Below are 25,368 nucleotides of genomic sequence, written 5' to 3'. Positions count from 1 at the left end.
TCCACCACTTAATTGTACCTTGACAGATACGTATTTCGACTTCAACAGTAAGGTCGTCTTCAGTGTCTCATACTTGGCTCGACAAATGAGCTTTTTTTCATTTCCGAGAAAGATTCCTGTGTGGCAGTGAAATTATACTTGTTGTTAATTATGAAAAGGCAATATTTAATTGATTTGTAGGAATCAAAGTAAGCTTGATTTGAGTATCACGTTTGCTTTGATTGAGATTTTGGTGCATATACGTCGCTGATATGCACCAAAATCTCAATCAAAGCAAACGTGATACTTTGCCAGCAGTCAAAGGCATGTGGTCAACCATCATGGACTAGAGTGACAGTTTTCCAGCGAACCTCCCCTTGACTAGCAGCATGATAGTTTCCACTGATCCCATTAGCATTCGAGAAGAATTCTCATTGAAATTTCTTAAGAATTCATCTCAGAATCATCGAAGTATTCCAATTGTAATAGTAGAATTCACACTAAATCCTTTCGTTATCGTTAAGGGCTATCCTTGGAAATATGTGGGGGATACTCTTCATAATCCATGGAGAATTTTCTTCAAAATCTCTCGTTAATTTGCTTCGGATTTCCACCGGAGTCGTTCGAAGATTATTTTTTTCGAAAACTTTGGGATATTTGCTGCGGAATTCCTTGACAATATTTGCTTCAGAATCCCTTGAATATTTATTTCGAACAACTTCGAAATACTCCGACGATCAGAAAACCTCCGACGATTTGCTTCGGAATCCCTCGACGAATTGCTTCGGAATTCCTCGACAGATTGCTTCGGAATCCTTCGACGATTTGCTTCTACATCCCTGAAACATTGCCTACGGAATCTCTGAACATTCACGTTGGAATTCCTGGAGGATTTATGACAGAATCTCTGGAACATTCTCGTCGGAATTCCTGGAGGACTCCATATGGAATCTCAAAAAGATTTGCATTGGAATCCCTGAAACATTTCCGTCGGATTCACTGGAACATGCCCGTTCAAATTCTTGGAATATTCCTGGAAGTCGAAATTCCTAGAGGATGGAAGATATTCATAAAATTCTCAGACAAACATACTGCGATGCTATGGACTACAGCAGAAAGCATATGCTTGAGAAAAAAGAATATGGATGAGTGTGATTGATCCGCACTTGCTTTAGGTGGTTGGACCGTATTTATCACATTACCACTAAGATAGCTTAATGAGGTGGTAAAATGTTTGAGAGTTTTTGAAAAGAAGCTCAAACTAGAGAAAATAGATCAAGGGCCTATAGCCCCCTCAGCATTGAGGCTAGTTACGCCAATGCGGAAAAATCTACGGAAATTCCAATAAATCGTCAAAATTTCCACGGAAAATCCTGCGGACTTCTTTTATTTTGAATTGGCGTGGGAAATTATAGACCACCGGCGTGACAAATTTTAAACGGCGGCGCGCCGATGCAAAAATGTCGGCGGCAGCAGCGTGCCAAAAACTGTCGCCGACGGCGGCGCACACCTCTAGTCCCACTTCTCCCTACTCATTTTTCACTTATCACTGTAAAAAATGAGTAGTGTGAAGTGAGAAGTCCCACTACTCACATTGCGCTTTACAGTGAGAGATGAGAAATAAGGAGTGAGAAGTGAGACGTCTCACTACTCAATTTTCATCTGGCACTGCTCACTGTAAAAAGTAAGAAGTGGGAAGTGAGTAGAGAGACGTCTCATTTCTCACTTCGCACTACTCACTTTTCACAGTGAGAAGTGGGAAATGAGGATTGAGAAGTTGGACGCGTCACTTCTCATTTCTCATTTCTCAATTATAACTGTGAAAAGTGAGTAGTGCGAAGTGGGTAGAGAGACGCCCCACTAATCACTTCTCAAATGTCCTATTCGGCCAAATGACTTTCGGCCTAAAGGTCTGTTTGGCCAAATGGTATAAAAAAATGAGTATGGAAATGCTAATATCATCTTCCAAACTTAGACATACATGTTTATGATACAATTAGAGGCAAAAGTCTAGAATTGAAAGTTCTGTTGGGATACAGCAGGCATGAAGATTGTTCTATAGAAGTGGATTTGAAAGCGAGCGGAGGGCAATATTTGTGATGGTATAAATCTCACGACCTTCCTTCTGCCAAACTCCCGTATGAAGAGGGTGGGAAGAGTGGAGAGTGGAAGTGGAAGAGTAGCAGTGGAGATATATATGCTTCCACACTGATACTCTTCCCTCCCCATTCATAGGGAGCTTGGCAGAAGGAAGGTCGTGAGATTTCTACCATCACAAATATTACCTCCGCTCACTTTCAAATTCACTTCTATAGAATATTCTTCATGCCTGCCGTATCCTAACGGAACTATCAAATCGACTCTAATTCTGTCATGAACATGTACATCTAAGTTTGGAAGATGATATTAGCATTCCCATATCATTGTAAATCATAAAAGTAAAACACTTATCTTATTAATTATAGTGAAAAAAGGGGTTCCGCTGCATTTTACCGTAATTTTAATTGGCTACCACGCTACTGTTGAAACAGCAGGGACTAGGGAGAATCATTAGCCACATTATTTCTCAAATCCAAATCAGAATCAGGAAATTAACTGTTCGGTGTTGTCAATAGGCTATAATTAGCTTTCCTATGTCATCAACATTGTTTTAGAAATTGCTTTAGAAATATTTGATCATCGGAAGCTATCGAACTGCACTTCTCGCCACGAGCAATACCGATAAGCATCGCTGTGCATTGATTCACCGAGGAATTTATGTGGCTGACGGATTCGCCTTATCTGTTGCTTAGTTCTTCCACGATTATCAGCTTGCGCCGAATTCCACAGCCCGGAGTTGACACTCATTCCGATTTTAATTGATTCACAGAAACTGCCGACCCAGCCGCAATTCATCAACGGCACGTTCAACGTTATCAGAATGTGCTGCCCACCGGGAGAGAGTTTCCTCTTTGGCGATAAGAACCAACCGGTGCACTGTGCCGCATCAGCAGGAGCAACGTGGGATTCCTTCCATGTGCAGGCCATCGTCGCTCAGTTCTTCCACGGATGCATCGAAGATTTGGAACAGGAGTCACCTCCGCTGGGTGTGGTTTATGGCAACCCGTGCAAGGATGAGTTTGGCCTGATTCGGTTCGGAGTCGATTCGAGCGACAGTTTGTACGTGATTCAGAATGGATCGTTACTGGCGGTCAATGAGCTGGCCGAAGAGTACGATATCTTCAATAGCTATTGCTTGGACTTGGACAGAGTTAATCGAACGTTGAGTGCTTACGTGTGCCCTTCGGAGTTTCGCATCGGACGGGATATTTTCAAGGGACAGATGATGGCCTTGGCGCTGTGTTTGGTGTTCGCCATACCGTTGCTGCTGGCGACGGCTTTCTTCTACGTAGCTGTTCCGGAGTTCAACGACATCCACGGAAAAGCGCTTTCGATGAATTGCATAAACTTTGCGATAGCGTTGCTGCTGGAAAGCATTTTTCAACATCAGAGTCACGGAAATGGTTCTACTGATGGTAAGATTTTGAATATTCAAAATGTGAAGTCTGTTTCACATTAATTTCTTTTTACAGAAACAATTGCGATGGCCAGTTATGCGGATTATTTCGTGCTGGCAACGTTCTTCTGGCTGTTGGTGAATTGCATGAACAATTGCATCCATGCTTGGTATGTTTTTTGCTATTTATATGAAAAAAAAACTTTCCTAATTAAAAAAATTAAACTCGACAGGTATTTCTTACCAAAAGGTATTCAAATTCGCATGAGAGGTGAAAAACGAACCTTTTTGCTGTACACCACCTTTGCGCAACTGGTTCCACTGGTCATCATCTTATCAAACTCTGCTTATAGAGGTACCGTTTAAGTATAACTTTGTATAAACTCTCTTAATAACTACTCATTTGTTTTCAGATTCAAACGCCCTGAAGCACTACTTCTTCCTGCCGATCATCGTAATCATAGCGTTGAACATCATCAGCTTCTTCATTACTTTCTGGGGCTTCCAGCGGGTGAGTGATATTCAAATTCAGCACTTCACCCTTCGTGGACGACTTAGCAATGGTGGTGAAGCGGCGAATGCCATACTCGCCAAGCTTCCCAACATCCACACGGCTGACGTCGAAAAGGTCAAATACATGTAGGTTCACTGTCGCCAATTATTCTGGAAATCGAATCTAATCGTGCGTGTTTATTCCAGGGCCAAATACACTGCTATGTTGTTCATGGTCATGGCCGGCGTGTGGGTGATCACCATTGCAACCTACTACAGCACTCGGATCATCCCGATCATATACGACATCCTGTTCGGGTTGCAGGGAATTCTAATATTCATCATCTTCATCTGTTTGCCACGGCCGTTCCGAACGGTGAAAGCGTGGTTCCAAAAGAAGGAGCTCTGCGGCTGCCGGGAAGATCCGGATGCCATCGACTTACGTAGGGGACGAGGTAGCCAGCACTATCGGGTCAGCAACAACAATCACTCCAAAAATGGGAAGGAGAGTGTTCCGTTGAATAATTCTAGTGCTTCCTGAAACGTTTCAGTCAGTGTCGGGAAATGGGCAAACGTTTCAGTATCGAGTTTACAGGGACACAACTCTCAACGAAACTTTTGACAAAATGGTTCTCAATTTTTGTCGCATCACAACACATAGCCAGCTTACAAATGTAAAACTGTTGTTTGACGATTCCTAGTTAAGATTTCTATCTCGGAAATTGCGAGGTGTTCAACGATAATGGAATTGGATTTCGATGTTTTTCACCTCAAGCAGTTCATGATGACGAGTATTTCTCCATGGTTCGAATTTCAGTATTTAAGTTTTAAAGTATATTGATAAAAAAGAGTTTCTAATATGACGATGGGTTACAATTAAGGCATTATCGAAATGATTAAGTGATAGGCAGCGTTAAAATTATTTAAAATAAGTTATTCATATTGTTTAACGTATCTACTAACTATACTGTGCCTATGTATAACTGTGCCATCTTTAACTGGAGTTCTATCGTTTTGGAACAGTTATTCTTATAAGGATAGCATACAGTTTGTGACTATCTTCCACGTCAAATTCTAGACATAGTTTTTTTGTCAGACATTATAATACAGATCATCGAAATGAACCTTTACTATTGTGATGACTTCCTCTATCTATTCCTTTGTTAGGACTTTTCTATGTTCAAAAAACAATTAGACAATCATACATATTGGTTTTGGTACGAAATCAATACTTGCCAATCTGCGTAATTTTAGTTTGATCATGCCTATCTAGAGAGTAGGAGGCCTCGAGTTAGAGTCCAAATAAGGTATATGATTTTTTTTTTTTCACAACAATGATTAATTTTTTTGTCAGTTTTTGAAACAACATGATAAATTATAAATTTGTTGTTTAATCAATATACTGGCTATTGGAGGTAAATATTACAGTTTTTCTTCATGTGGCTCCTTAAAAGCATCAAAGGAATTATTCCAAAAGCCTTTATTAACAATTGTCTTGATGATGAATTATGGTTGTGGTTTTTACCGTCGCAGCTCACTTCCGGCAATGACCGTCAGTTTTATCAAACAGTCTACTTCTTATCGGGCTGAAGAATACAGTCTACAGATAGCATACTAAATTAGAATGATATCAAAGGTATGCGCTAAAACAGCAAAGTCCACTGAATAGAAAACATATTTTTCTAGCGGAGCGCCTTCTCTTGTGGAGGATTTTTTTCCTTTTCCATATAACTGTAACAAATTCATCTCATCTCCAAAAAAAGAAATGTTTTCCAACTCAGAAGTTGGTCCTAAGCGATGCTCTTCCCGATGCGATGCCCCGATCGTTTAGGGTCCCCAGATCCGACTCCATCGCGTGCAGTCAGCGTTTTCGTGGTCTTCCACAATCCTATCCGTTTCTCTAAAGAAAAGGGGACCTAAACTGGAAGAGTAAGCCCTAGAAGGCCCTATTCGAAGCAGCAATACGTCATTTCACTTCACGGGAAACGTCATTGTCACATGTCACATATTCAAACACATCCCCATCAAGCACTTCCCCAACACCAACACCACTAGATCTTCCTTTATAGCTACCCACAACCATACTTTGTCTTGATAGAGCTAATGGTTGAGCAATCCTCGCCGTCTCTCTCTTCAGTGGGGCAAAAGCTTCAACTACTGCCCTGCGATCGATTTCAGTTAGGTAGATATATGCGACCGTCTGACGATAGTGCCATTCCTCTGCAGGCCAGATCTCCTAATCGCCCCTCGATTGCAAAGTTGCACAATACATTCGAAAGTTCATCAAGCTGCTTCAATGCATCTAAGGTCACAAACGATGTTGACACTTCGTCTACAGTCCGAATACCTTATTTTTAGCCAGTCGACCAAGTCTACAACTGGTGAAACGCTAACAGGAGCTTTGTTAAGGAAGAACCATAAGAACCAAATTACCAGCTGTTAAAGATATTAAATTCAGTCCACCAGCAACCGACTATCAAGACACAGGTTTTTTGAACAAACAAAAAGGGAAGTTACCCGAGGACATCAATCTCCGAGCCAAACCATCGGGCATCAATGAAGGAAATACACCGCAAATAATTTTGAAAATTCTACGACGTGTATAATTGCAACGCATCCCAACGAACGAATTAATGTTTGATACACTCAACCGAATGTGACATTAAAAGAATTTTTGCTAAAATTTGTAGTAAATCACTTAATCTGTTGGTCGTTGGATACTTTTAAATACATTCACTTGCGTCTTGCATGAGATATTGTAGGATCCCTCCAAACCGGAACAACGGTTTGCTTTTCTCTCTTTCTCTCTCTCTCTCTCTCTCTCTCTCTTCTTTCTCTCTCTTTCTTCTTTCTCTCTCTTTCTTCTTTCTCTCTCTTTCTTCTTTCTCTCTCTCTCTCTCTTCTCTATCTCTTTCTCTCTTCTCTATCTCTTTCTCTCTTCTCTATCTCTTTCTCTCTCTCTCTCTCTCTCCCTACCTCTTCTCCCTCTCTCTCTCCCTACCTCTTCTCTATCTCTCTCTCCCTACCTCTTCTCTATCTCTCTCTCCCTACCTTTTCTCTATCTCTCTCTCCCTACCTTTTCTCTATCTCTTTCTCTCTCTCTCTCTCTCTCTCTCTCTCTCTCTCTCTCTCTCTCTCTCTCTCTCTCTCTCTCTCTCTCTCTCTCTCTCTCTCTCTCTCTCTCTCTCTCTCTCTCTCTCTCTCTCTCTCTCTCTCTCTCTCTCTCTCTCTCTCTCTCTCTCTCTCTCTCTCTCTCTCTCTCTCTCTCTCTCTCTCTCTCTCTCTCTCTCTCTCTTTCTTCTCTTCTCTCTCTCTTCTCTTCTCTCTCTCTCTCTTCTCTATCTCTCTCCCTACCTCTTCTCTATCTCTCTCTCCCTATCTTTTCTTTATCTCTCTCTCCTTCTCTATCTCTTCTCTATCTCTCTCTCCCTATCTCTTCTCTATCTCTCTCTCCCTATCTCTTCTCTATCTCTCTCCCTATCTCTTCTCTATCTCTCTCCCTATCTCTTCTCTATCTCTCTCTCCCTCTCTCTTCTCTATCTCTCTCCCTACTTCTTCTCTATCTCTCTCTCCCTACCTCTTCTCTATCTCTCTCTCCATACCTCTTCTCTATCTCTCTCTCCCTACCTCTTCTCTATCTCTCTCTCCCCACCTCTTCTCTATCTCTCTCTCCTTATCTCTTCTCTATCTCTCTCTCCCTACCTCTTCTCTATCTCTCTCTCCCTACCTCTTCTCTATCTCTCTCTCCCTACCTCTTATCTATCCCTCTCTCCCTATCTCTTCTCTATCTCTCTCTCCATATCTCTTCTCTATCTCTCTCTCCCTATCTCTTCTCTATCTCTCTCTCCCTATCTCTTCTCTTTCTCTCTCTCCCTATCTCTTCTCTATCTCTCTCTCCCTATCTCTTCTCTATCTCTCTCTCCCTATCTCTTCTCTATCTCTCTCACCCTTTCTCTTCTCTATCTCTCTCTCCCTATCTCTTCTCTAGCTCTCTCTCCCTATCTCTTCTCTATCTCTCTCTCCCTATCTCTTCTTTATCTTTCTCTCCCTATCTCTACTCTATCTCTCTCTCCCTATATCTTCTCTATCTTTCTCTCTTTCTCTCTATCTCTTCTCTATCTCTCTCTCCCTATCTCTATCTCTATCTCTCTCTATCTCTTCTCTATCTCTTCTCAATCTCTTCTCTATCTCTCTCCCCATCTCTCTATCTCCCTATCTCTTCTCTAACTCTCTCTCCATATCTCTTCTCAATCTCTCTCTCCCTATCTCTTCTCTATCTCTCTCTCCCTTTCTCTTCTCTATCTCTTTCTGTCTCTTCGCTATCTAAGAGATAGCTCTCCTCTCCCTCTATCTCTCACTCTCTCTCTCTTCCCCTCTCTCTCTATCTCTTCTCTATCTCTCTCTCCCTATCTCTTCTCTATATCTCTCCCTATTTCTTCTCTATCTGTCTCTATCTCTTCTCTATATCTCGGAAGCCTCCTTTCAAGAGGCTCGAAAGCCTCCTTTCAAGAGGCTCGAAAGCCTCCTTTCAAGAGGCTCGAAAGCCTCCTTTCAAGAGGCTCGAAAGCCTCCTTTCAAGAGGCTCGGAAGCCTCCTTTCAAGAGGCTCCAAGCCTCCTTTCAAGAGGCTCAGAAGCCTCCTTTCAAGAGGCTCAGGAAGCCTCCTTTCAAGAGGCTGGAAGCCTCCTTTCAAGAGGCTCAGGAAGCCTCCTTTCAAGAGGCTCGGAAGCCTCCTTTCAAGAGGCTCAGAGCCTCCTTTCAAGAGGCTCAGGCCTCCTTTCAAGAGGCTCAGAGCCTCCTTTCAAGAGGCTCAGAAGCCTCCTTTCAAGAGGCTCAAAGCCTCCTTTCAAGAGGCTCAAGCCTCCTTTCAAGAGGCTCGAAAGCCTCCTTTCAAGAGGCTCAGAGCCTCCTTTCAAGAGGCTCAGGAAGCCTCCTTTCAAGAGGCTCAAAGCCTCCTTTCAAGAGGCTCAGAAGCCTCCTTTCAAGAGGCTCAGGAAGCCTCCTTTCAAGAGGCTCAGGAAGCCTCCTTTCAAGAGGCTCAAGCCTCCTTTCAAGAGGCTCCAGCCTCCTTTCAAGAGGCTCAAGCCTCCTTTCAAGAGGCTGGAAGCCTCCTTTCAAGAGGCTCAGGCCTCCTTTCAAGAGGCTCAAGCCTCCTTTCAAGAGGCTCAGAATCCTCCTTTCAAGAGGCTCAGAGCCTCCTTTCAAGAGGCCTGGAAGCCTCCTTTCAAGAGGCTCAAGCCTCCTTTCAAGAAGGCTGGAAGCCTCCTTTCAAGAGGCTCGGAAGCCTCCTTTCAAGAGGCTCGGAAGCCTCCTTTCAAGAGGCTCGGAAGCCTCCTTTCAAGAGGCTCGGAAGCCTCCTTTCAAGAGGCTCGGAAGCCTCCTTTCAAGAGGCTCGGAAGCTCCCTTTCAAGAGGCTCGGAAGCCTCCTTTGAAGAGGCTCGGAAGCCTCCTTTCAAGAGGCTCGGAAGCTTTTCTTCGAGAGATTCGAAATTCTTCCTCATAGAGGCCTGCTTTCGGAAGTTTACTTTCAAGAGGCTCAAAATGTCCTCTAAGTCCTGTAGGAAGCTTGATGTTTGAAAGTTTCACGGAATAACAAAAAAATTCACACAACTTTTTCGAGAACCTCATTAGGTCCATTTTTCTTATATTCCATTAATTATGCTTAGTTTTTTTCACAGCGAAAAAAATGGGGGTACTTCAAAGGATGTAAAATTTTGAAGGGGTACCTTTCAAGAATAAGGTTGAGAACCGCTGCCCTAGAGGAAGTGCTTACCTATATCTGCTTATATGTATCAAATGACACGTTTGATATAGGCGGAGATCACACCATTAGGGTTGTGGTACCTGAAGTACCGGTACCGAAAATCTCGGGAATACCGGTATTAAACACCAATGAGAACCGGAATTTTCGGTACTAAAAAAAGCATATATATAACGATGAACTACATCCCCGCAACTTCGACGTCGTGGCGCTGCAGGGGATTTGCTGGACAGGACAGAAAGTGTGGAAAAGCGGGCATCGGGCGGCTACCTTCTACCAAAGCTGTGGCACCACCCACGAGCTAGGAACCGGCTTCATAGTGCTGGACAAGATGCGCCAACGTGTGATTGGGTGGCAGCCAATCAACGCAAGGATGTGCAAGATTAGGTTAAAAGGCCGATTCTTCAACTATCATCAACGTGCACAGCCCACACGAAGGGAGATCCGACGACGAGAAAGAAGCGTTCTATGCACAGCTGGAGCAGACATACGATGGATGCCCACTGCGGGACGTCAAAATCGTCATCGGCGACACGAACGCACAGGTAGGAAGGGAGGAAATGTATAGACCGGTCCTCGGACCGGATAGCACACCGTATCGAATAATAACGGCCAACGATGTATAAACTTCGCAGCCTCCCGCGGAATGGTAGTCCGAAGCACCTTCTTTCACCGCAAAAATATTTACAAGGCCACATGGAGATCACCTTACCAAGGAACGTAGAACCAAATCAATCATGTTCCAATCGATGGTAATTTCTTCTCCAACATCATGGACGTCCGCACTTACCGCAGTGCGAATATTGAATCCGACCGCTACCTCATTGCAGTATGCCTGCGCTCAAAACTCTCGACGCGTCGAAGTCGGACGCCGCGGCTTAACATTTGGCGGCTACAAAACGGTAGACTAGCCCTAGGACACGCGCAGCAGCTGGAAATGGCACTCCCAACGAAAGAGCAGCTAGGCGCAGCGTCTCTTGAAGATGGCTGGAGAGATATTCGAAACGCCATTGGTAGCACCGCAACCGCTGCACTTGACACGGTGTCAGAGAAACGATTGGTATGACAGCGATTGTTAGCAGTTAGTGGAAGAGAAGAATGCAGCATGGGCAAGATTGCTGCAACACCGCACGAGGAGTAACGAGGCACGATTCAAACGGGCGCAGAACAGACAAAACTCGATTTTAAGAAGGAGAAAGCACCAGCAGGAAGATCGAGACCGTGACGAGACGGAGCAACTGTTTCTATCTCTCTCTCTCTCTCTCTCTCTATCTCTCTCTCTCTCTCTCTCTCTCTATCTCTCTCTCTCTCTCTCTCTCTCTCTCTCTCTCTCTCTCTCTCTCTCTCTCTCTCTCTCTCTCTCTCTCTCTCTCTCTCTCTCTCTCTCTCTCTCTCTCTCTCTCTCTCTCTCTCTCTCTCTCTCTCTCTCTCTCTCTCTCTCTCTCTTCTCTCTCTCTCTCTCTCTCTCTTCTCTATCTCTCTCTATCTATTTCTCTTCTCTATCTCTATCTCTCACACTCTCTCTCTATCTCTTCTCTATCTCTTTCTCTATCTCGCGATCAAATTGCTACAACCAGTTTTGGCTGACTTGGTTCATTCGGTAAACAATTTGGAGATCTTAGCACGCGACGATCTTGGGACGCGAGCAAACGGAAAATACTCGGAGAACATAATTGGGTTGCTAGCGTGGCTGGAGACATCATGGATGCCTTGGTTGATTCGACATACCATTTGATTTAAGCTCCAGGACGATTCGGAGATCTTAGTATATCTTATATGTGTGGATTTGAGACGCAAGTGTAAGAAACATACTCGAAGGACATAATTGGGTTGCATGAAAGCCTTGGTTGATTCAGTAGACTATTTGATACAAACTCCAGGATAATTTGGAGATCTTAGAACAACTCATATGCCTACATATGAGCCGCGAGTGAACGACAGATACTCGGAGAACATAATTGGGTTGTTACCGCGGCTGGAGACATCATGGAAGCCTTGGTTGATTCGGTAGACCATTTGATTCCAACTCCAGGACAATTTGGAGACCTTACAATATGATACACACAGATTATAGACGCAAGTGAAAGACAGATACTCGGAGAACATAATTGGGTTGATACCGCGGCTGTTGACATCATAGAAGCCTTGGTTGATTCGGTAGACCATTTGATTCAAACTCCAGGACAATTTGGAGATCTTAGAACAACTCATATGCCTACATTTGAAACGCAAGTGAAAGACAAATAATCGGACAACATATTTGGGATGAAACCGCGGCTGAGGAGTCTAGGGAATTCTTGGATTACCTAAAAAGGAACGGCTGCTTAAGGCATATTGAGTTTGGTTTAATATATCAAATAGGGCATGAACCATTTTTAAAAAGAGATCAGACAGCTCTTTCGTTACGCTTGTAGACCTTAGGTCCTTGGAACAATCGTTGAAGGCAAATGATGAATATACAAAGCATCTACTTTGTTCTTTGGGTTTCTAAGAGTGACTTCTTATAGGCTTACTTTTGGATGTCAATAATGTTTCAAATTCTTTTTATGTAACGTGCCGTAAAAAGAAGGCCGTAAAACGAAGTGACGTATAAAAACTGCCGTAAAAAAAAGTTTGAGTGTATTTCATTAAAGTTGACTGCATTTTACAAGCAATCACGGTTTAAATTTATTTCGATTTGAAAGAACAGTAAGATTGATTAAATGTTACGTTTATTTGCATGCTTTAAATATGTGCATGAAAATGGAACTCTAACGAAAGACGGAAACACAGAAAGCGAATTAACAAAAGGCAGAACTTCGAAAGGCAGACCTTCTTATACATGTAACAAAAGGTGGAAAATATCATTAGGCGGAAATATGAAAGACGGAATTTAAGAAGGCAGAATTTTGTCATTTCTTAGTTTTATAAAGACGTCAGCTGGAGGTAAGGGAGGACATATTTCAATCTCTATTTGGCATAAGGGCGAATGTCGCAAGAGAGGATTCTTTTCGTCGACTTTCCCTCTTTCAAATAAAAGTGACAAGCACAGGATTTCTTTGCAGTTTACTACTTCAAAATGCAAATTCGCATTGTTTTCTATCGTACTGAGGTGATAAACCACATATAAATCCGCTGCGTGTCACTTTTGATTAAAAGAAGAGGAGTCAATTTTCTCTTGCGACATTCGCTTTTATTCTAGATAGAGCCTGATTTTATTCTTTGAAGGATCACATCTGCCCGGTCTAAGTTGAAAGGGGATATGATTTCTTCTTTACCTGGAACACTAGCAGTCAATTGTGATGTTCGACAGACTCAAGTAGCCGGCGATGAATCGCCTTTTCTAATAGCTTGGATAACCCTGAGAGGAGGCTGATGGGACTAAAACTTTTCGGAGAGGAAGGATGGATGAATTTTGCTGACTTCCAGGATGATGGGAAGTAGCTGAGACGGAGGCACTGATTTATAATCAACGAAAGGTGCTCGTAGATTGGAGCAGTCACATGTTCGAGATCCAGGATGCTGTCGAAGCCTAGGGCCTTCATGTTTTTCAATAATTTGATATACGCCCCCAATTCGCCAGCTGAGATCTCCAACTCCTCCGAAAAGTCGTTGGGAATAAGATGGATGTTGTTAGCATGCTTATTAACGGCTGCTTCGTGTGGACTGGTGATATTCTGTTTAAGATTGTGCAAGGTGACAAAGTGACGACCTATTTCAGCGACCTTCTCTGCAGGAGTTATCAAGCGATCTTTAGAGCCATTGCTGTATAATGGGATCAAAGGTGGAATGGGTCGAGGCTTGGATTTTACAGTCTGGGAGAGCGCGGATCTTATTGCAAAAATCACTATTTCTGAGGTTAACCATTCTGGCATGAATTACTTTTGTCAAGCGATTGCTACGGGTTTTAAGTGCAGGCAGTCCATAACGTTGATACTATCTGCAAACCACGTTGCGAAGACGAATGAGATCTTTGGTGAGGGTGTTACTTACCGGAATAGCCGCTGGAACATGCTGCTCTCTGGTCACTAAGATTGCCTTTTCGATGGCGCACAGCTGGCGGTCGATACTTTCTGGCGTCACCGGACACACCTCGTTTTCAGTGGTGGTGTCAATGCACTGCTGGAACCGCTGCCAGTTCACTCGATGGTAGTTACTTCTGGAAAAATGGTGACGTTTGTTCGACGAACCGATTTCAAACACCACCGGATAGTAATGCGAGCTGAGCTCCTGGTTCACGATCGGTTGCGAGATGTGATCGTCCATGTTGGTTTTGTACAGGTCTAACGTTGCGTGGACTCCGGACCGACTCAGCCGAGTGGGGGAATCCGGGCTCAGAATCGTGAAGTGACCTTCCTCCATGTCGTTGCTCCAGATGGCACCGTTTCGATTTCCGCGACTGTTGCCCCAGGCATGATGCTTCGTGTTCAGGTCACCGGCAGTGAAGTACTGACCTTGCTGTCGCGTAAGCTTGACTATGCCTCCGAAGGGCGTCCGATGCAACATCGTTCTGCTTGGCTTGAGTTTGGCAGTAGGCCACGATGAGGGTGATTACTCCGATGAAAGTGGTAACTTCTACCCCAACGGTATCGATGATCTGGAGCTGCAGACTTGGCAGCAGACTTCAGTGCGATAATCACACCTTCTCCCCTGGAGTTGGACCGATCGAGTCTCACCAAACGGAAGTCCGGAATATGTACACTCACGTCGGGCGTCAGGTGCGTTTCCGTGATGAAGGCTACGTCGATCTCTCTATCGTCGAGGAAACCAGCCAGCTCAATGATTTTGCTTTTAAGTGACCAAGCGTTCCAACTGACCAGACCCACCCTGGTAGTCAGTTTTCAATGACGAACATGCCCAGGATGAAGATCTGATCGAAGCGTGTTTTGCACTCGCGTAGTCGCGCTGCCAGTTGGGTGAAAATCGGAACTAGCTGGTGGATGGAGTGTGTGGTGCAGGAGCTGAATCGATGCTGCAGCGCCCGCCAGCCGTTTGTGAGGTTGCAAAGGTGGAAGTATTGGTATCGCTTGTCGGGAGCCGGTATGGCCGGAAAGTTCTCCTCGTAGGAACACGGTTCTTCTTCGGCAGGGTCCTGGTGGAGGTCTTCTTCCGGATTTCCAAAAACGCCGCCCGCCTTTAACAGTCCTTGGTTGAAACCCGATGTTTGTCGCCGCAGTTGGCGCATTTTGGATCAGCCACCTCTATCTTGTCGCACTCTTCACCACATCTGTTGCAACGCGGCTTCATGCGGCAGTTCTTGGTACCGTGCCCATACCGTTGAAGCAATTGTAGCACTGCGTGACGTCGCGGTGCACTGGCCGATATCGCTCCCAGTCAACGACGATGTAATTTATAACGCCGACCAGCTTTACTGCCGCTAACCGCAAGTCGAGCACATCTGTATATGGACGCCCATATACAGATGTGCTCGACTTGAGATTAGCGGCCTTGTCGTGACGAGCGGTTTTGTGCATGGCCACTGGCTTCAGGCGGTAGCTATCGAGCTCCGCAATGAGATCTTCTTCCTTCATGTCGTAGAGCCCTCGCAGCAAAGCTTCAAGCAGCTTCGTGCCGGGGTGGTCATGAGAGTAGTACTCATACTTGTGGACCTCGATGAACTCCACGACGGACTAATGATGATCCTTGTTTGCAGGTATCACTTTCACGCCCTCGCAGCAGAGGGAAAAGTACATTTCAGCCCCTTAGCGATCAGCTGGCGAATTTTCGGGGCTTCACTTCTCCTTCCGCTCCGGTTGCACCTGGGGCAGATGCGATTGCTGCTTCTTTCGTTTATTTGGCGGGTTGTCAGTATCGTCGATTGGCATTTGGAATATACGTTGCTCTGCAAAAGCTGCTTGGAGGGGTTACCCGCGCCTCCAATAGCAGTGCGCTTAGGCCCTTTTTCGCGACCGAATCGACCACCGAGTCTCCCATGACGAGTCCGGGAGAAAATAACGCCAACGTAAACAGCGAAATAACGAAAACGTAAACAGCGAACAAACGAGAAAAAATGCGCGAGCAAAAAGTACTCACATACGCGCATTAAATGTAAGGACACGTCTGATCCTGCTGCAGAAAATAATTGACTCTCTAAATTTGCACATTGAAAATCACACTCGTCAATTCTGGCTTATGTCATATATAAAAAAATCTTTGAAATGCACGTAAATGTTCAGAACCCCAGTTATACTATTGAATTGGGCTTTCTTTCAGATCCATATTAAATATCGTTCGAACGTACACTCCATTTGGACTTAACATTTTGACTAATGCACTGTATTTCGTTGAAATGGATTTGGTTATGTCTGGAAAGTGGTGAAAGCTATCATCAATCTGTTTTAATTTCTTAAGTTTTGCAATACTTCGGTTTTCAAGTTCTAAATGGGTGGTTTACATACTTAACTTAACGGTCTTGATCTAGCAAAGTGTGAAACTATAGTTTGTAAACATTTAAAATGTGAGTTTTCACTGCAACTGAAAACGGAAATTTATCGATTCTTCCCTACAAGTCGTCTAGAAAATAAATCTATTTACCTAGCAATAACAATACAACAACCAACAAAGAAGTGTCAATGTGACTAATAAATCAAATTTGGCATTCAACTTTCTCGCAGATTTCTTGTGTACTTTGCATATATTTTGGTTTTGAATATTTAAAGATTTCAAAGCTTGAAGTATGTAGTACAATATAGTTGTAAGCAGCAGTGCAATGGGTAACAGCTTTTGCCATAATTATGGTAAAATTTAGCATCTGCACGAACCACACCTAAATTTCATATGGCTTTTCTTTTTGTGGTAACGAAGTACGTGTTCCACGATGCTAGCATTCCCGGAGGATTGATTTGCACAAGGACTACGCTCTAAGGCCTCACTTGTTCATCGGGGATTGCAAAGGTGAAAGACCCGCTTTGATTCTAAGATTTTTTTTTCACAGCAACTAAATTTAGTGACTAATCGATTATCACACTTGGGTGCGCCAGGCGAGAAGCAGCTAATTGGTTCTGTTACAATGGTCTGTACCTAGGATTTTGCTGAAAACTTGCTACGGTGGCGGTCGTGGGTAAGCTGGCCCTACGATGGCGCCTTCTGGATCAATCGATGTCGTCGAAGCTGGGCGAAGGACAGCGCTTCTCGACCGCGAAGGTATTGCTTATGCCTACCAGGCCCGTCACTCCACGGGTTCCGGTACTTTGGAAGTACAGCAACTGATAGCGGACGCCCAGCGGGAGGTTTACGTTCTCCGAGAAAGTCATCTGCACGGTTCGGGTGTTCTTCTGGTGCTGCTGCTGTTGTTCGTTCATCTGGTGTTGCTTTTCCTTGTAGGTCTCCGTGTACTCGTACGCCAGGTACTCATTCAAACTGGTGAAGTCCTCCTGAAAATTTGGATAGAGTTAGTTAAGATATTCTCCTAATTTGGCCGAAAACGACTCACCCGATAGATTCCGATCCAGTCAGCATTACTCTCTTCGAATCCGGCTGGGATGACATATTCGATTGTGTTCTGTTCACCCACCAACCACAGCTCTATCGGTTTGAACATGATCGTCCGCTCGGTCGTGTCCTCGTAAACCTGTTCATTGTCAACCAAATCGGAAACCAGCTCATCAAAAGAGTTCAGCCTCGAAAGGGATTCGGAACCGTTGGCGATTGCCATGCGGTAGCTGAATCGCTTGTAATGCCTGGTCTTGAACCGCTCACCACTGTACTGCGGTTTGCGGATTACCTGCGCCACCAGACCCATACCAGTTCCACCATTACCCACCGTCATTATGACCATTGGCATCACCATCGTCAGTACCATCAGTTGCAATGCAGATTATTGTTAGATTTCGGTGCAGAGTACAGTTGTAAGTGTGCAAACGTCGACGTCACATAGCGCGATGGTTAGTTGAATAAGAATAATAAATTATATGAACAATCAAACGCAACAAACTAAACAGATTTCTAGAAGACTAAAGATCACAGTCAATATTAGAATGTACGGAAATGAAACTGAGTAAAACAGAATGAAACCAAATGAACAAAAAATGCAAGACGGGCCGTTTATGCGTGAAGTGAACAGCAGAACGCACTCACCCGATTGCCCCCAACCGTACGGGAGTTAGATCGCAGAAGTGGAGGTCTGCGTTTGGGGCGGTCCTTCCGGAAGTAGGTTCGACAGAAGTCGTCCTGCACCTTGAAACGGCACTGGGTCAAGATGTGTGAATGTCGTTAGTTAAGCGGTGTTGGAACATGGACAAGATGATGTTTGTCGAAAGAATAATCCTAATCATTACGGAATAAAAAGCCTGGCCTAGCCCAATATATTGCAAAGTCGAATTGTTTTCTCCTCGGATTTTGATAAGAGAAAGCCTACCAGATATGTGTATTCTAAATCATAAAAATCTCTAAATTATTCCATACGTCATGATCGCGGTCCGCGATGCTTTGATGATATTGTATACTTAATTTAGAACATATGTACTAATTATTTTTGAATTAGGTTAGAATGCGATAGAATTTGTGATCGTTAACAAGATTTTTTTATGTATACAGGTTATCCGACTTGTCAATATCCCCAACTCAGCCATCTTGGATTTTTGTATGGAATTTATGCTCGTTTGTTTACGTTTTGCACTGAAAATGTATGTTTCCCCCCCCGCGCTGGTTATTCCCATCTACTGACGAAGTCGGATAACCTATACATAAAAAAATCTTGATCGTTACCACGTCAGTTTATCCTCAGACTCAAAGGACGATAGAAACGTTTTCAAACGTGAAATTTAAAAATATTGGCAGAAGATTCTTTTAAATTTATGGTCTTGTTGGGTGACGTAATAATTAATGGTACCAAATTTCGAGCTAGACACCGATCTGATCAGACATCTAGCAGCTAATCTTCGTACTATTTTTGACCCGGTTAGCTTATGAGAATACCATTTTCGATCTTTTCAATTGCTGTCAAGAAGGAATTGTTTTCGCATAGTATTCACTTTGTGCTGAAGTATGATGATTCAAGTAATTCGCTGTCCAATAAGATATAGGGTCTGTAGCTTCAAGGAGATCAACTCGAACGCACCAAATACACTGGGGTCGCTATTCACGTGATGTTTTACGTGAGATTGTGTCCTTTGGGAAGATGAAGGGGTCATTCTGCAGATTCGAATTTAGGACCGTCACGAAAAGTGGTCAGGAAGTATGGGCTAATAACTCAGCCGTCTACTAACCGATTTGGAGATTTTTTTATGAATCGATCGACGAACTCTTTAAGATTTTGCCCAACTATTAAAAACAATGAAGTAAATGCGCTAAATTATTAATTATTAAACTGGGGTAATATGCACCCCCGGGGCAAAACGACCCTTTGGCATTTTTGAGTACATTTTCGGCAGTTTTTCTAGAGTATTTACTACAGCATCCAGTGGCTTTCGGACAGCAGCAGCAGTCAAGTGAAAATTTTACGCAAGGTTCGGACCAACGTTTGGTGACTGTGAGTGATTAGAAAAGCACATTGTGTATCGAAACTCTTTTTTTACAGGACCTGTGATTTTATGAGAATAAACTGCGTTGGTTGTATTTGGACAATATCAGTAGCAGTACTGGTAGTTTTCGTGATCGTCATGTGAAAGCGAAAACAGTTGCATTTTCATTTTCAAGAGACCAAATGAAAATGTAGCGAGCTCCCGGCCACTTGTCACTTTATAAGCAGTCATGATGGGAATGTTGCTTTGTTTCTAAACCTTAATTTCTAAATAGTTTTAATAGATCTTTTCAAATATCGATGACTGGCCGATAAAATGATTATATTGTTCCTGATTTTCAAGTTAGAAGTAACATTTTTGAAGAAGAAACAGCATGTTTACAATAGTTTAATGCGCTTTCATGAAATAAAAATCCGTGAAAATTTAGCAGAATTCCTTTCATTGTTTATGTTTTCTATGAAAGCGGGAGAGAGTAGAATGTAAATATCGCGTGACCTCTCTCAATGAAAATGAAAATCTCAGTACTGATCAGTAGCGATACTGGAAGAATGTTGGCGTCGGTAGCAGAATCACAAGCGCCGCTCGTCGGAGACAGATCCTGCAGAAATTTATTCGCATGGATGACAAATAATAAAATAATCGAGTGGCTGACGTTGGCGTCAATAGCAGTCGAGTGAAATTTTCTTTCAAAATTTATTATTCGAACTATTAATTCTCTAGTCGCACTACTGAAAACAAATCGGTTCTTTCCAGAACCATAATTTTGCACAAGAAAAGGTTGAGCCGAGATAACTTTTCTTCAAAATGCAAATCATAATTGCTTTTGGGGACTACCATTACGTTCTGAAGAAAGTTGAGTGGAAATTTTCCCAATTACAACCGATAGTGACTAGCAGAATCACAAGCGCTCATCGTAGGAAGACGCTGCAAATATTTATTAGCATGGAAGGAAAATCGTCGAGTGCTTGACGTCAGTAGCAGTCAAGTGAAATTTTCTTTCAAAATTCAAATGATTGAAAACAAATCGGTTCTTTTTAGAATCATTATTTCACAGAAGAATAGGTTGAGCCCAGACGAATTTTCTTCAAAGTGAAAATCAGAATCGCTTGGTGACGGCAGAAATTTGCCGTCTTCAGCAACGCAAGCGCTCGTCAGAGGGAGCACTGCAAAAATGTATCCAGTTTTCCGCAAGCGATAATGGCCACCAACTTGCCTCGCGAAAAACTGGATTCGTATGGATGGAGTCTATCACGTTCCAGTGGCAAATCATCGAATGGCTGACGATGGTCAGTAGCAGCGAAGCGATATTTTCTAAATTTGGATGCTGCAAGATATAAGAAACGGGTCCTTCTCAGGATCATTATTTCATACAAAGGAAAGTTGAGTCGAAACGAATTTTCTTCAAAGTGCAAATCATAATCGCTTGGCGGCGGTTCAAATTTGCCTTCGGTAGCAGAATCACAAAAGCTTGTCGGGCGGAGACGCTGCGTAAATTTTTTGCGAACGAGGCTAAAGTAAGAGGAATTGCAAAACACAACCGCAGAGAATTTATGACATCCAGTGAACACATATTTTCATTCTCTGACAATACTAATTTAGCTTGAGCTTGAGCTTAATTGACTGCTCGTAGTTGCTACTCCATTATGACCAGATCAGCTGTTCTTGCACAGGGAACCAACAGATGTTTGCTTGGGACTAGCACACATCTTCAATGTACAAGTACTGCTGATCTCAGTTAGGTCATACTGGCGCCTGCCACGTCAGAGTGCAAGTCAATGTAGGGAAGGGGGAGGAAATGATGATGCAATCACTCGCCAACTGCAAGCCGAATATACCTCTGCACTTGCCACGAGTTCATGTAGAATTTGTTGGAAATTTTGGGTTAGGTTCAAGGGGCAGAAGTTCGTCTTTGTTAACGAGCTACCAATGTGATAGGAGAAAGCAACTGATGGAATTTCTAATTGGATGTAGGAAACGAGCTCTATAGTTCATTTTTAATTTTAGCAGATTACTGCTAGAATACTCAAGTTGAAGGTATAGGAATAGAAATGGAAACGGTATGGAAGTCCATTTCCAGTTCTAGCGATTGCTAGAACATGAGAAATATAGAGAAATATACAAAGTAGGAGAATGGAACGGACCTGGGATTGAACCCACGACCTCCTGCGTATGAGGCAGAAGCAGTACCAAGCCTGCTCATTATCTGTCAATACTAATTTATACAAAAAAGCCGCATCGCACGCCTGATGACTGCTGTTCAATCACAGGGATGGCATTGATAGCGGTAACAGTAACCAAACATCAGCGTCAGTAAATATATTCAGAATATCAAAATTGAATCGTTTACACTTTACGTAATCCTACGTCCAACTGGCGGTCGCGTTTTTTTGCGTAAGTATATTCAGGGATTTACACGATTTTTATTTTTATTTTAATAGTCGGAAAACTCGAGAAAATAGCAAAAAATCGATTTGATGAAGTCATTTTTACGCGGATTTTAGGATTCACGCGGTACGCATCCACCGCGTAACAACCGACTCCAGTGTATGAATATTATGGAGTCACTAAGAAAAGGGAAGCTTAGATACTCTACTATGGCAAACCACAAACCAAGCCAAGTGTATAGTGATTCCGTCGATAGGAAGATCCATGATTTTAAAGAATCTATGACAAAAGGTCGAAGGACAAAAGATTGAAAGACAAACAGTCGAAGCACAAAAGGTCGAAATTACAAAATTGATTTGAATTGAAAAGCCATAGTCTTGAAAACAATACAAAGCAAAACTATTATTAAGATACCGTCACCGGGGGGGGACAATAGGCCAAATAAGGGTAGGATTGGACCATGTCTTCAACAACTTAGAATGACTTTATAATGGAATTAATGTATCTAAGGACATGCAAATTGTAATACAACTCAGACAACCACACATCGATTAAGAATGCACGAATGAACCCGTTTACTGATACAAATGTCATCAAAATCGCATTGTGGTGTAAACAGAGTCGTAGCGTCGAGTCTCAGTGCCCCTGACGAAACCATCGTTGGGCGCCCTTTTTTTACTAAAGGAAATAAAAAAGGGCAGATTTTACATTCAGGGGGTTGAATATTCATAATATTCCTAGAAATGTTAACGAAAATATACAAACGCCTTGCTACTTAACTAAACCTTGTAGATGGGCCAAGAAAGTCCAAATCTAGCCTTGAAAAAAAAAACTCCTATTTTGAGCTGGGTAGGTTGTTGACCGGAATCGCATTTTTGGATTCGTATATCATGAGGCTAGCACGATGATACTTTTATGCCCAGGGAAATCGAGACAATTTCCAATCCGAAAATTGCCTTGACCAGCACCGGGAATCGATCCCAGCCACCCTCAGCATGGTCTTGCTTTGTAGCCGCGCGTCTTACCGCACAGCTAAGGAGGGCCCCATGTTCACACCTTGTGAACTATAAATGTGCTTAGAAAATTTACGACTGAACGACTTGGATTGGCGGTAGACGTTGCACTCCTTGCCCAACGGCGTTCTGAAATGCAGAGTAAGCTTAACGATCTTGCCACGGTGACTCTTTTCAGCATTGCAGTAGTCGGGTAATCATGTGAGAATGTTGAAAGCTTCCAATATCTTGGTAGCCAAATTGCATCAAACGGCGGTATCACGATTGACATAGACGCGCACGGATCAAAAAAGCAAGGACTACCTTTACGAGCATAAGAAATATTAAAAAACAGACATATAAGTGAATGCAGCAAAATTAGAATTTTTAATTCTAACGTGAAATCTGTGCTGCTTTATGCTACTGAAACATGGTGTGTATTAGTGGACATCAACTGATGCCTGCGAGGCATAATTGGTGCCTGGTGGCCTCACAGCTTGGATTTGAAACAACGAGCTCCATCGTCGTTGTCACCAAAGGCAGATAGCAACTAAAATTCGGGAACAAAAGTGGGGCTGGATCCTGCAAAGCTCATGTATAGGAAGAAAGAAAATCTGTAAACAAGCACTATACTGGAACCAAGCTGGACATCGCAGCAGAGCTAGACACAGAGGCTCATGACGGCGTAGTCTCCATGCAGAAAAAAAGAAGTCGACCAAAATCTAGCGTGGCAACAAGGTAAGGCAATAGCTGGACATCGCTCAGGATGGAGATCTTTCAAGTCTGCCATTTGCACCACTTGGGGTGTACAGGACCTAAACGTAAGTAAGTAAGTAGAAATGCCATTCGCTCGGTAAGAAAAAATCCGTTTGGCCGAATAGATCATTTGGCTGAAAGAGCCGTTTGATCGAAATGGTCTTTTGACAGACCGGGCCATTTGATAGAAAACATCAAATGTAAATGTCCTTTTCCGAATGGGTCACATGGCCTAAAATGTCGTTTGGTCGAATAAATAATTTGACCAAGAGAAACATATGACCTGTTTGTTGTTTGACAGAATAGACCATTTCAGATTAAGTCGAAAATACATTTATCCGATTATGTATGGCAAGAACAAATACATAAGAAACAATTATGCTAGAACCAAAAAGTAGGCCAAAAGTTCAGTGTACTTTGAAGTATGTTGCTAGTTCCCCGTGGTAAGCTCAAATGATGATCAAAATCTGGCACATTCTGCTTTTGGCCAAACAGCTTTTTATTCCTCATTTCTCAAAATATTGTTTGCTATATAACCCGTTTGGCGAACGATCTTACAGCCGTATGATCCGTTTGACCATCATATTTCGACCATATGACCTGTTCTGTCAAACAAAATTTTGGCCGTATGACATTTTGGACTGTTCGGCCAAATATACATTTCTGCCAAACGACCATTTTGGCCAAACGGTATTTGTTCGCGAAAGCGAAGATTCAATGGTTTTGGCAACACTTCACAAATCCACATGAGCGAAACCGGTAATTCATCGAAATACACAAAAGTACGCAGCCAGTGCCAGTGGAATTTTCCACTTCCAGTGAATGAACTCTCAATATTATTAACCGCTATTGTATCCATGTAAAAAATGTTCGAACAATCAGAAAAGAGATGATGCAATCGCATCCGGGGAAAGGGTATATAAGAACGTGTCATTTTGTCATTCTGTGTCAGTTTGTTTGGTACGATTATACTGTACAAAAGTGAAACCGCGAGTTTAATTACGAATCCGAAAATTTCATCGTACAGCCGCTGATGTGATCAGCGCATTCCTGTAGTGTCCTATTGTTGCTGCCAAGCCGGCGTCTTCAGATTCGATGTCCAACTACGATTCTCCCTGCAACTGTTCCTGCCCGCTCTTGCTAACGCTTTCGTCGTCACCGAATTGCTCGCTGCTTGCCTAAAGTAGGGTAGAGGCGAGCCGTGTCTTTTTCAAGGCAAATACATAGGAAGCAGACAATGCAGAGTGACGATTGCATCCCAAGCTAGAGTTGGTTTAAGTAGATTAGGAGGAATTCGGCGGGTTTAGCGCCGTCAATCTCGTCAGCGGCTTCATCGTCGTACAGCGTTGTACTGGTCCTTCATCAATGTTGGCAATGGGCCAACAGTATTTTCGGCCAAATAACCTGTTCAGCCAAATTACCTGTTCGGCCAAAAATAGGTACCGTTTGGCCAAATGACTTTCAGAAAGGTGGGTTTCGGCTTAATGGTTTGTTTGTCTATATGACATATTCGGCAAAGCATTTTTTTGCTTAGTGGCTTTCGGTCAAATGGCTTTCATCCGAATGATTTTCGTTCAAATGACCCATCCTTGAAAATGAAATAGCTTGAAAATGGAATAGGACTGAATGAGTTGAAGCTCAAGGGCTATAACAGACGACCTTAGAATGTTTGTAAAAAAACAACCATATCTGCATCAGCCGAAAATTTAGACAATATTTTCCTGATGATAAACGCACCGCTGACATCATGTTTGTCCACCACTTTGACAAAATTTTGCGGCGCATTGCTTGGGTTCAGTGGCGCTAGAAGAGGCTCGCACGGCTATTCAACAAACGCCAAGAACTTAAACCATTAGCGAGCATTTCCTGAACGGTGAGTGCACGTCACGGAAAAAAAGTGGATTGTAGAGGGGCGTAGAGAAAAACCGTCATAGACCAGGCAAGCCAAATACGAGTCCGGTCAATAGTACTCTGCTCTAGAAAAAAGTAGAAGGTTGTAAATGAGACGTAGGATTACGTAAAGTGTAAGATATTATTTTTGAAAATTCTGAATATGTTTTTGAAGGGT

At 43.0% G+C, this 25,368-nt stretch overlaps 2 protein-coding genes across 12 annotated transcripts in view; one reads left to right on the top strand and one right to left on the bottom strand.

Moving 5' to 3' along the window:
* Positions 1-5,086, top strand: part of LOC134223784 (probable G-protein coupled receptor Mth-like 14) — a 28,073-nt gene extending 22,987 nt beyond the window's left edge. The window contains exons 2-6 of the mRNA XM_062702979.1: positions 2,849-3,494; positions 3,552-3,645; positions 3,709-3,830; positions 3,889-4,114; positions 4,175-5,086. Of these exons, the coding sequence (XP_062558963.1) occupies positions 2,849-3,494; positions 3,552-3,645; positions 3,709-3,830; positions 3,889-4,114; positions 4,175-4,508 (1,422 nt within the window). The 3' untranslated portion in view covers positions 4,509-5,086. The remainder of the gene's footprint in view (positions 1-2,848; positions 3,495-3,551; positions 3,646-3,708; positions 3,831-3,888; positions 4,115-4,174) is intronic.
* A 10,869-nt stretch (positions 5,087-15,955) lies between these two features.
* LOC134226656 (phosphatidylinositol 4,5-bisphosphate 5-phosphatase A-like) overlaps positions 15,956-25,368 on the bottom strand; it is a 78,198-nt gene continuing 68,785 nt past the window's right edge. For 9 of the 11 annotated variants that reach the window (XM_062707558.1, XM_062707560.1, XM_062707561.1 and 6 more), the window contains 3 exons: positions 17,783-17,893; positions 17,139-17,429; positions 15,956-17,079 (listed from right to left, as the gene is read on the bottom strand). In XM_062707558.1, coding sequence (XP_062563542.1) covers positions 16,798-17,079; positions 17,139-17,429; positions 17,783-17,893 — 684 coding nt within the window. In that variant the 3' untranslated portion in view covers positions 15,956-16,797. The remainder of the gene's footprint in view (positions 17,080-17,138; positions 17,430-17,782; positions 17,894-25,368) is intronic. The other 2 variants (XM_062707565.1, XM_062707567.1) reach the window with 2 other exon arrangements.

This window comes from Armigeres subalbatus, chromosome 3 (assembly GCF_024139115.2).
Source record: "Armigeres subalbatus isolate Guangzhou_Male chromosome 3, GZ_Asu_2, whole genome shotgun sequence".
In the NCBI taxonomy this organism is placed as follows: Eukaryota; Metazoa; Arthropoda; class Insecta; order Diptera; family Culicidae; genus Armigeres; species Armigeres subalbatus.
The sequence above is the reverse complement of the archived record's forward strand: the minus strand, read 5'-3'. Positions and strand labels throughout refer to the sequence as shown.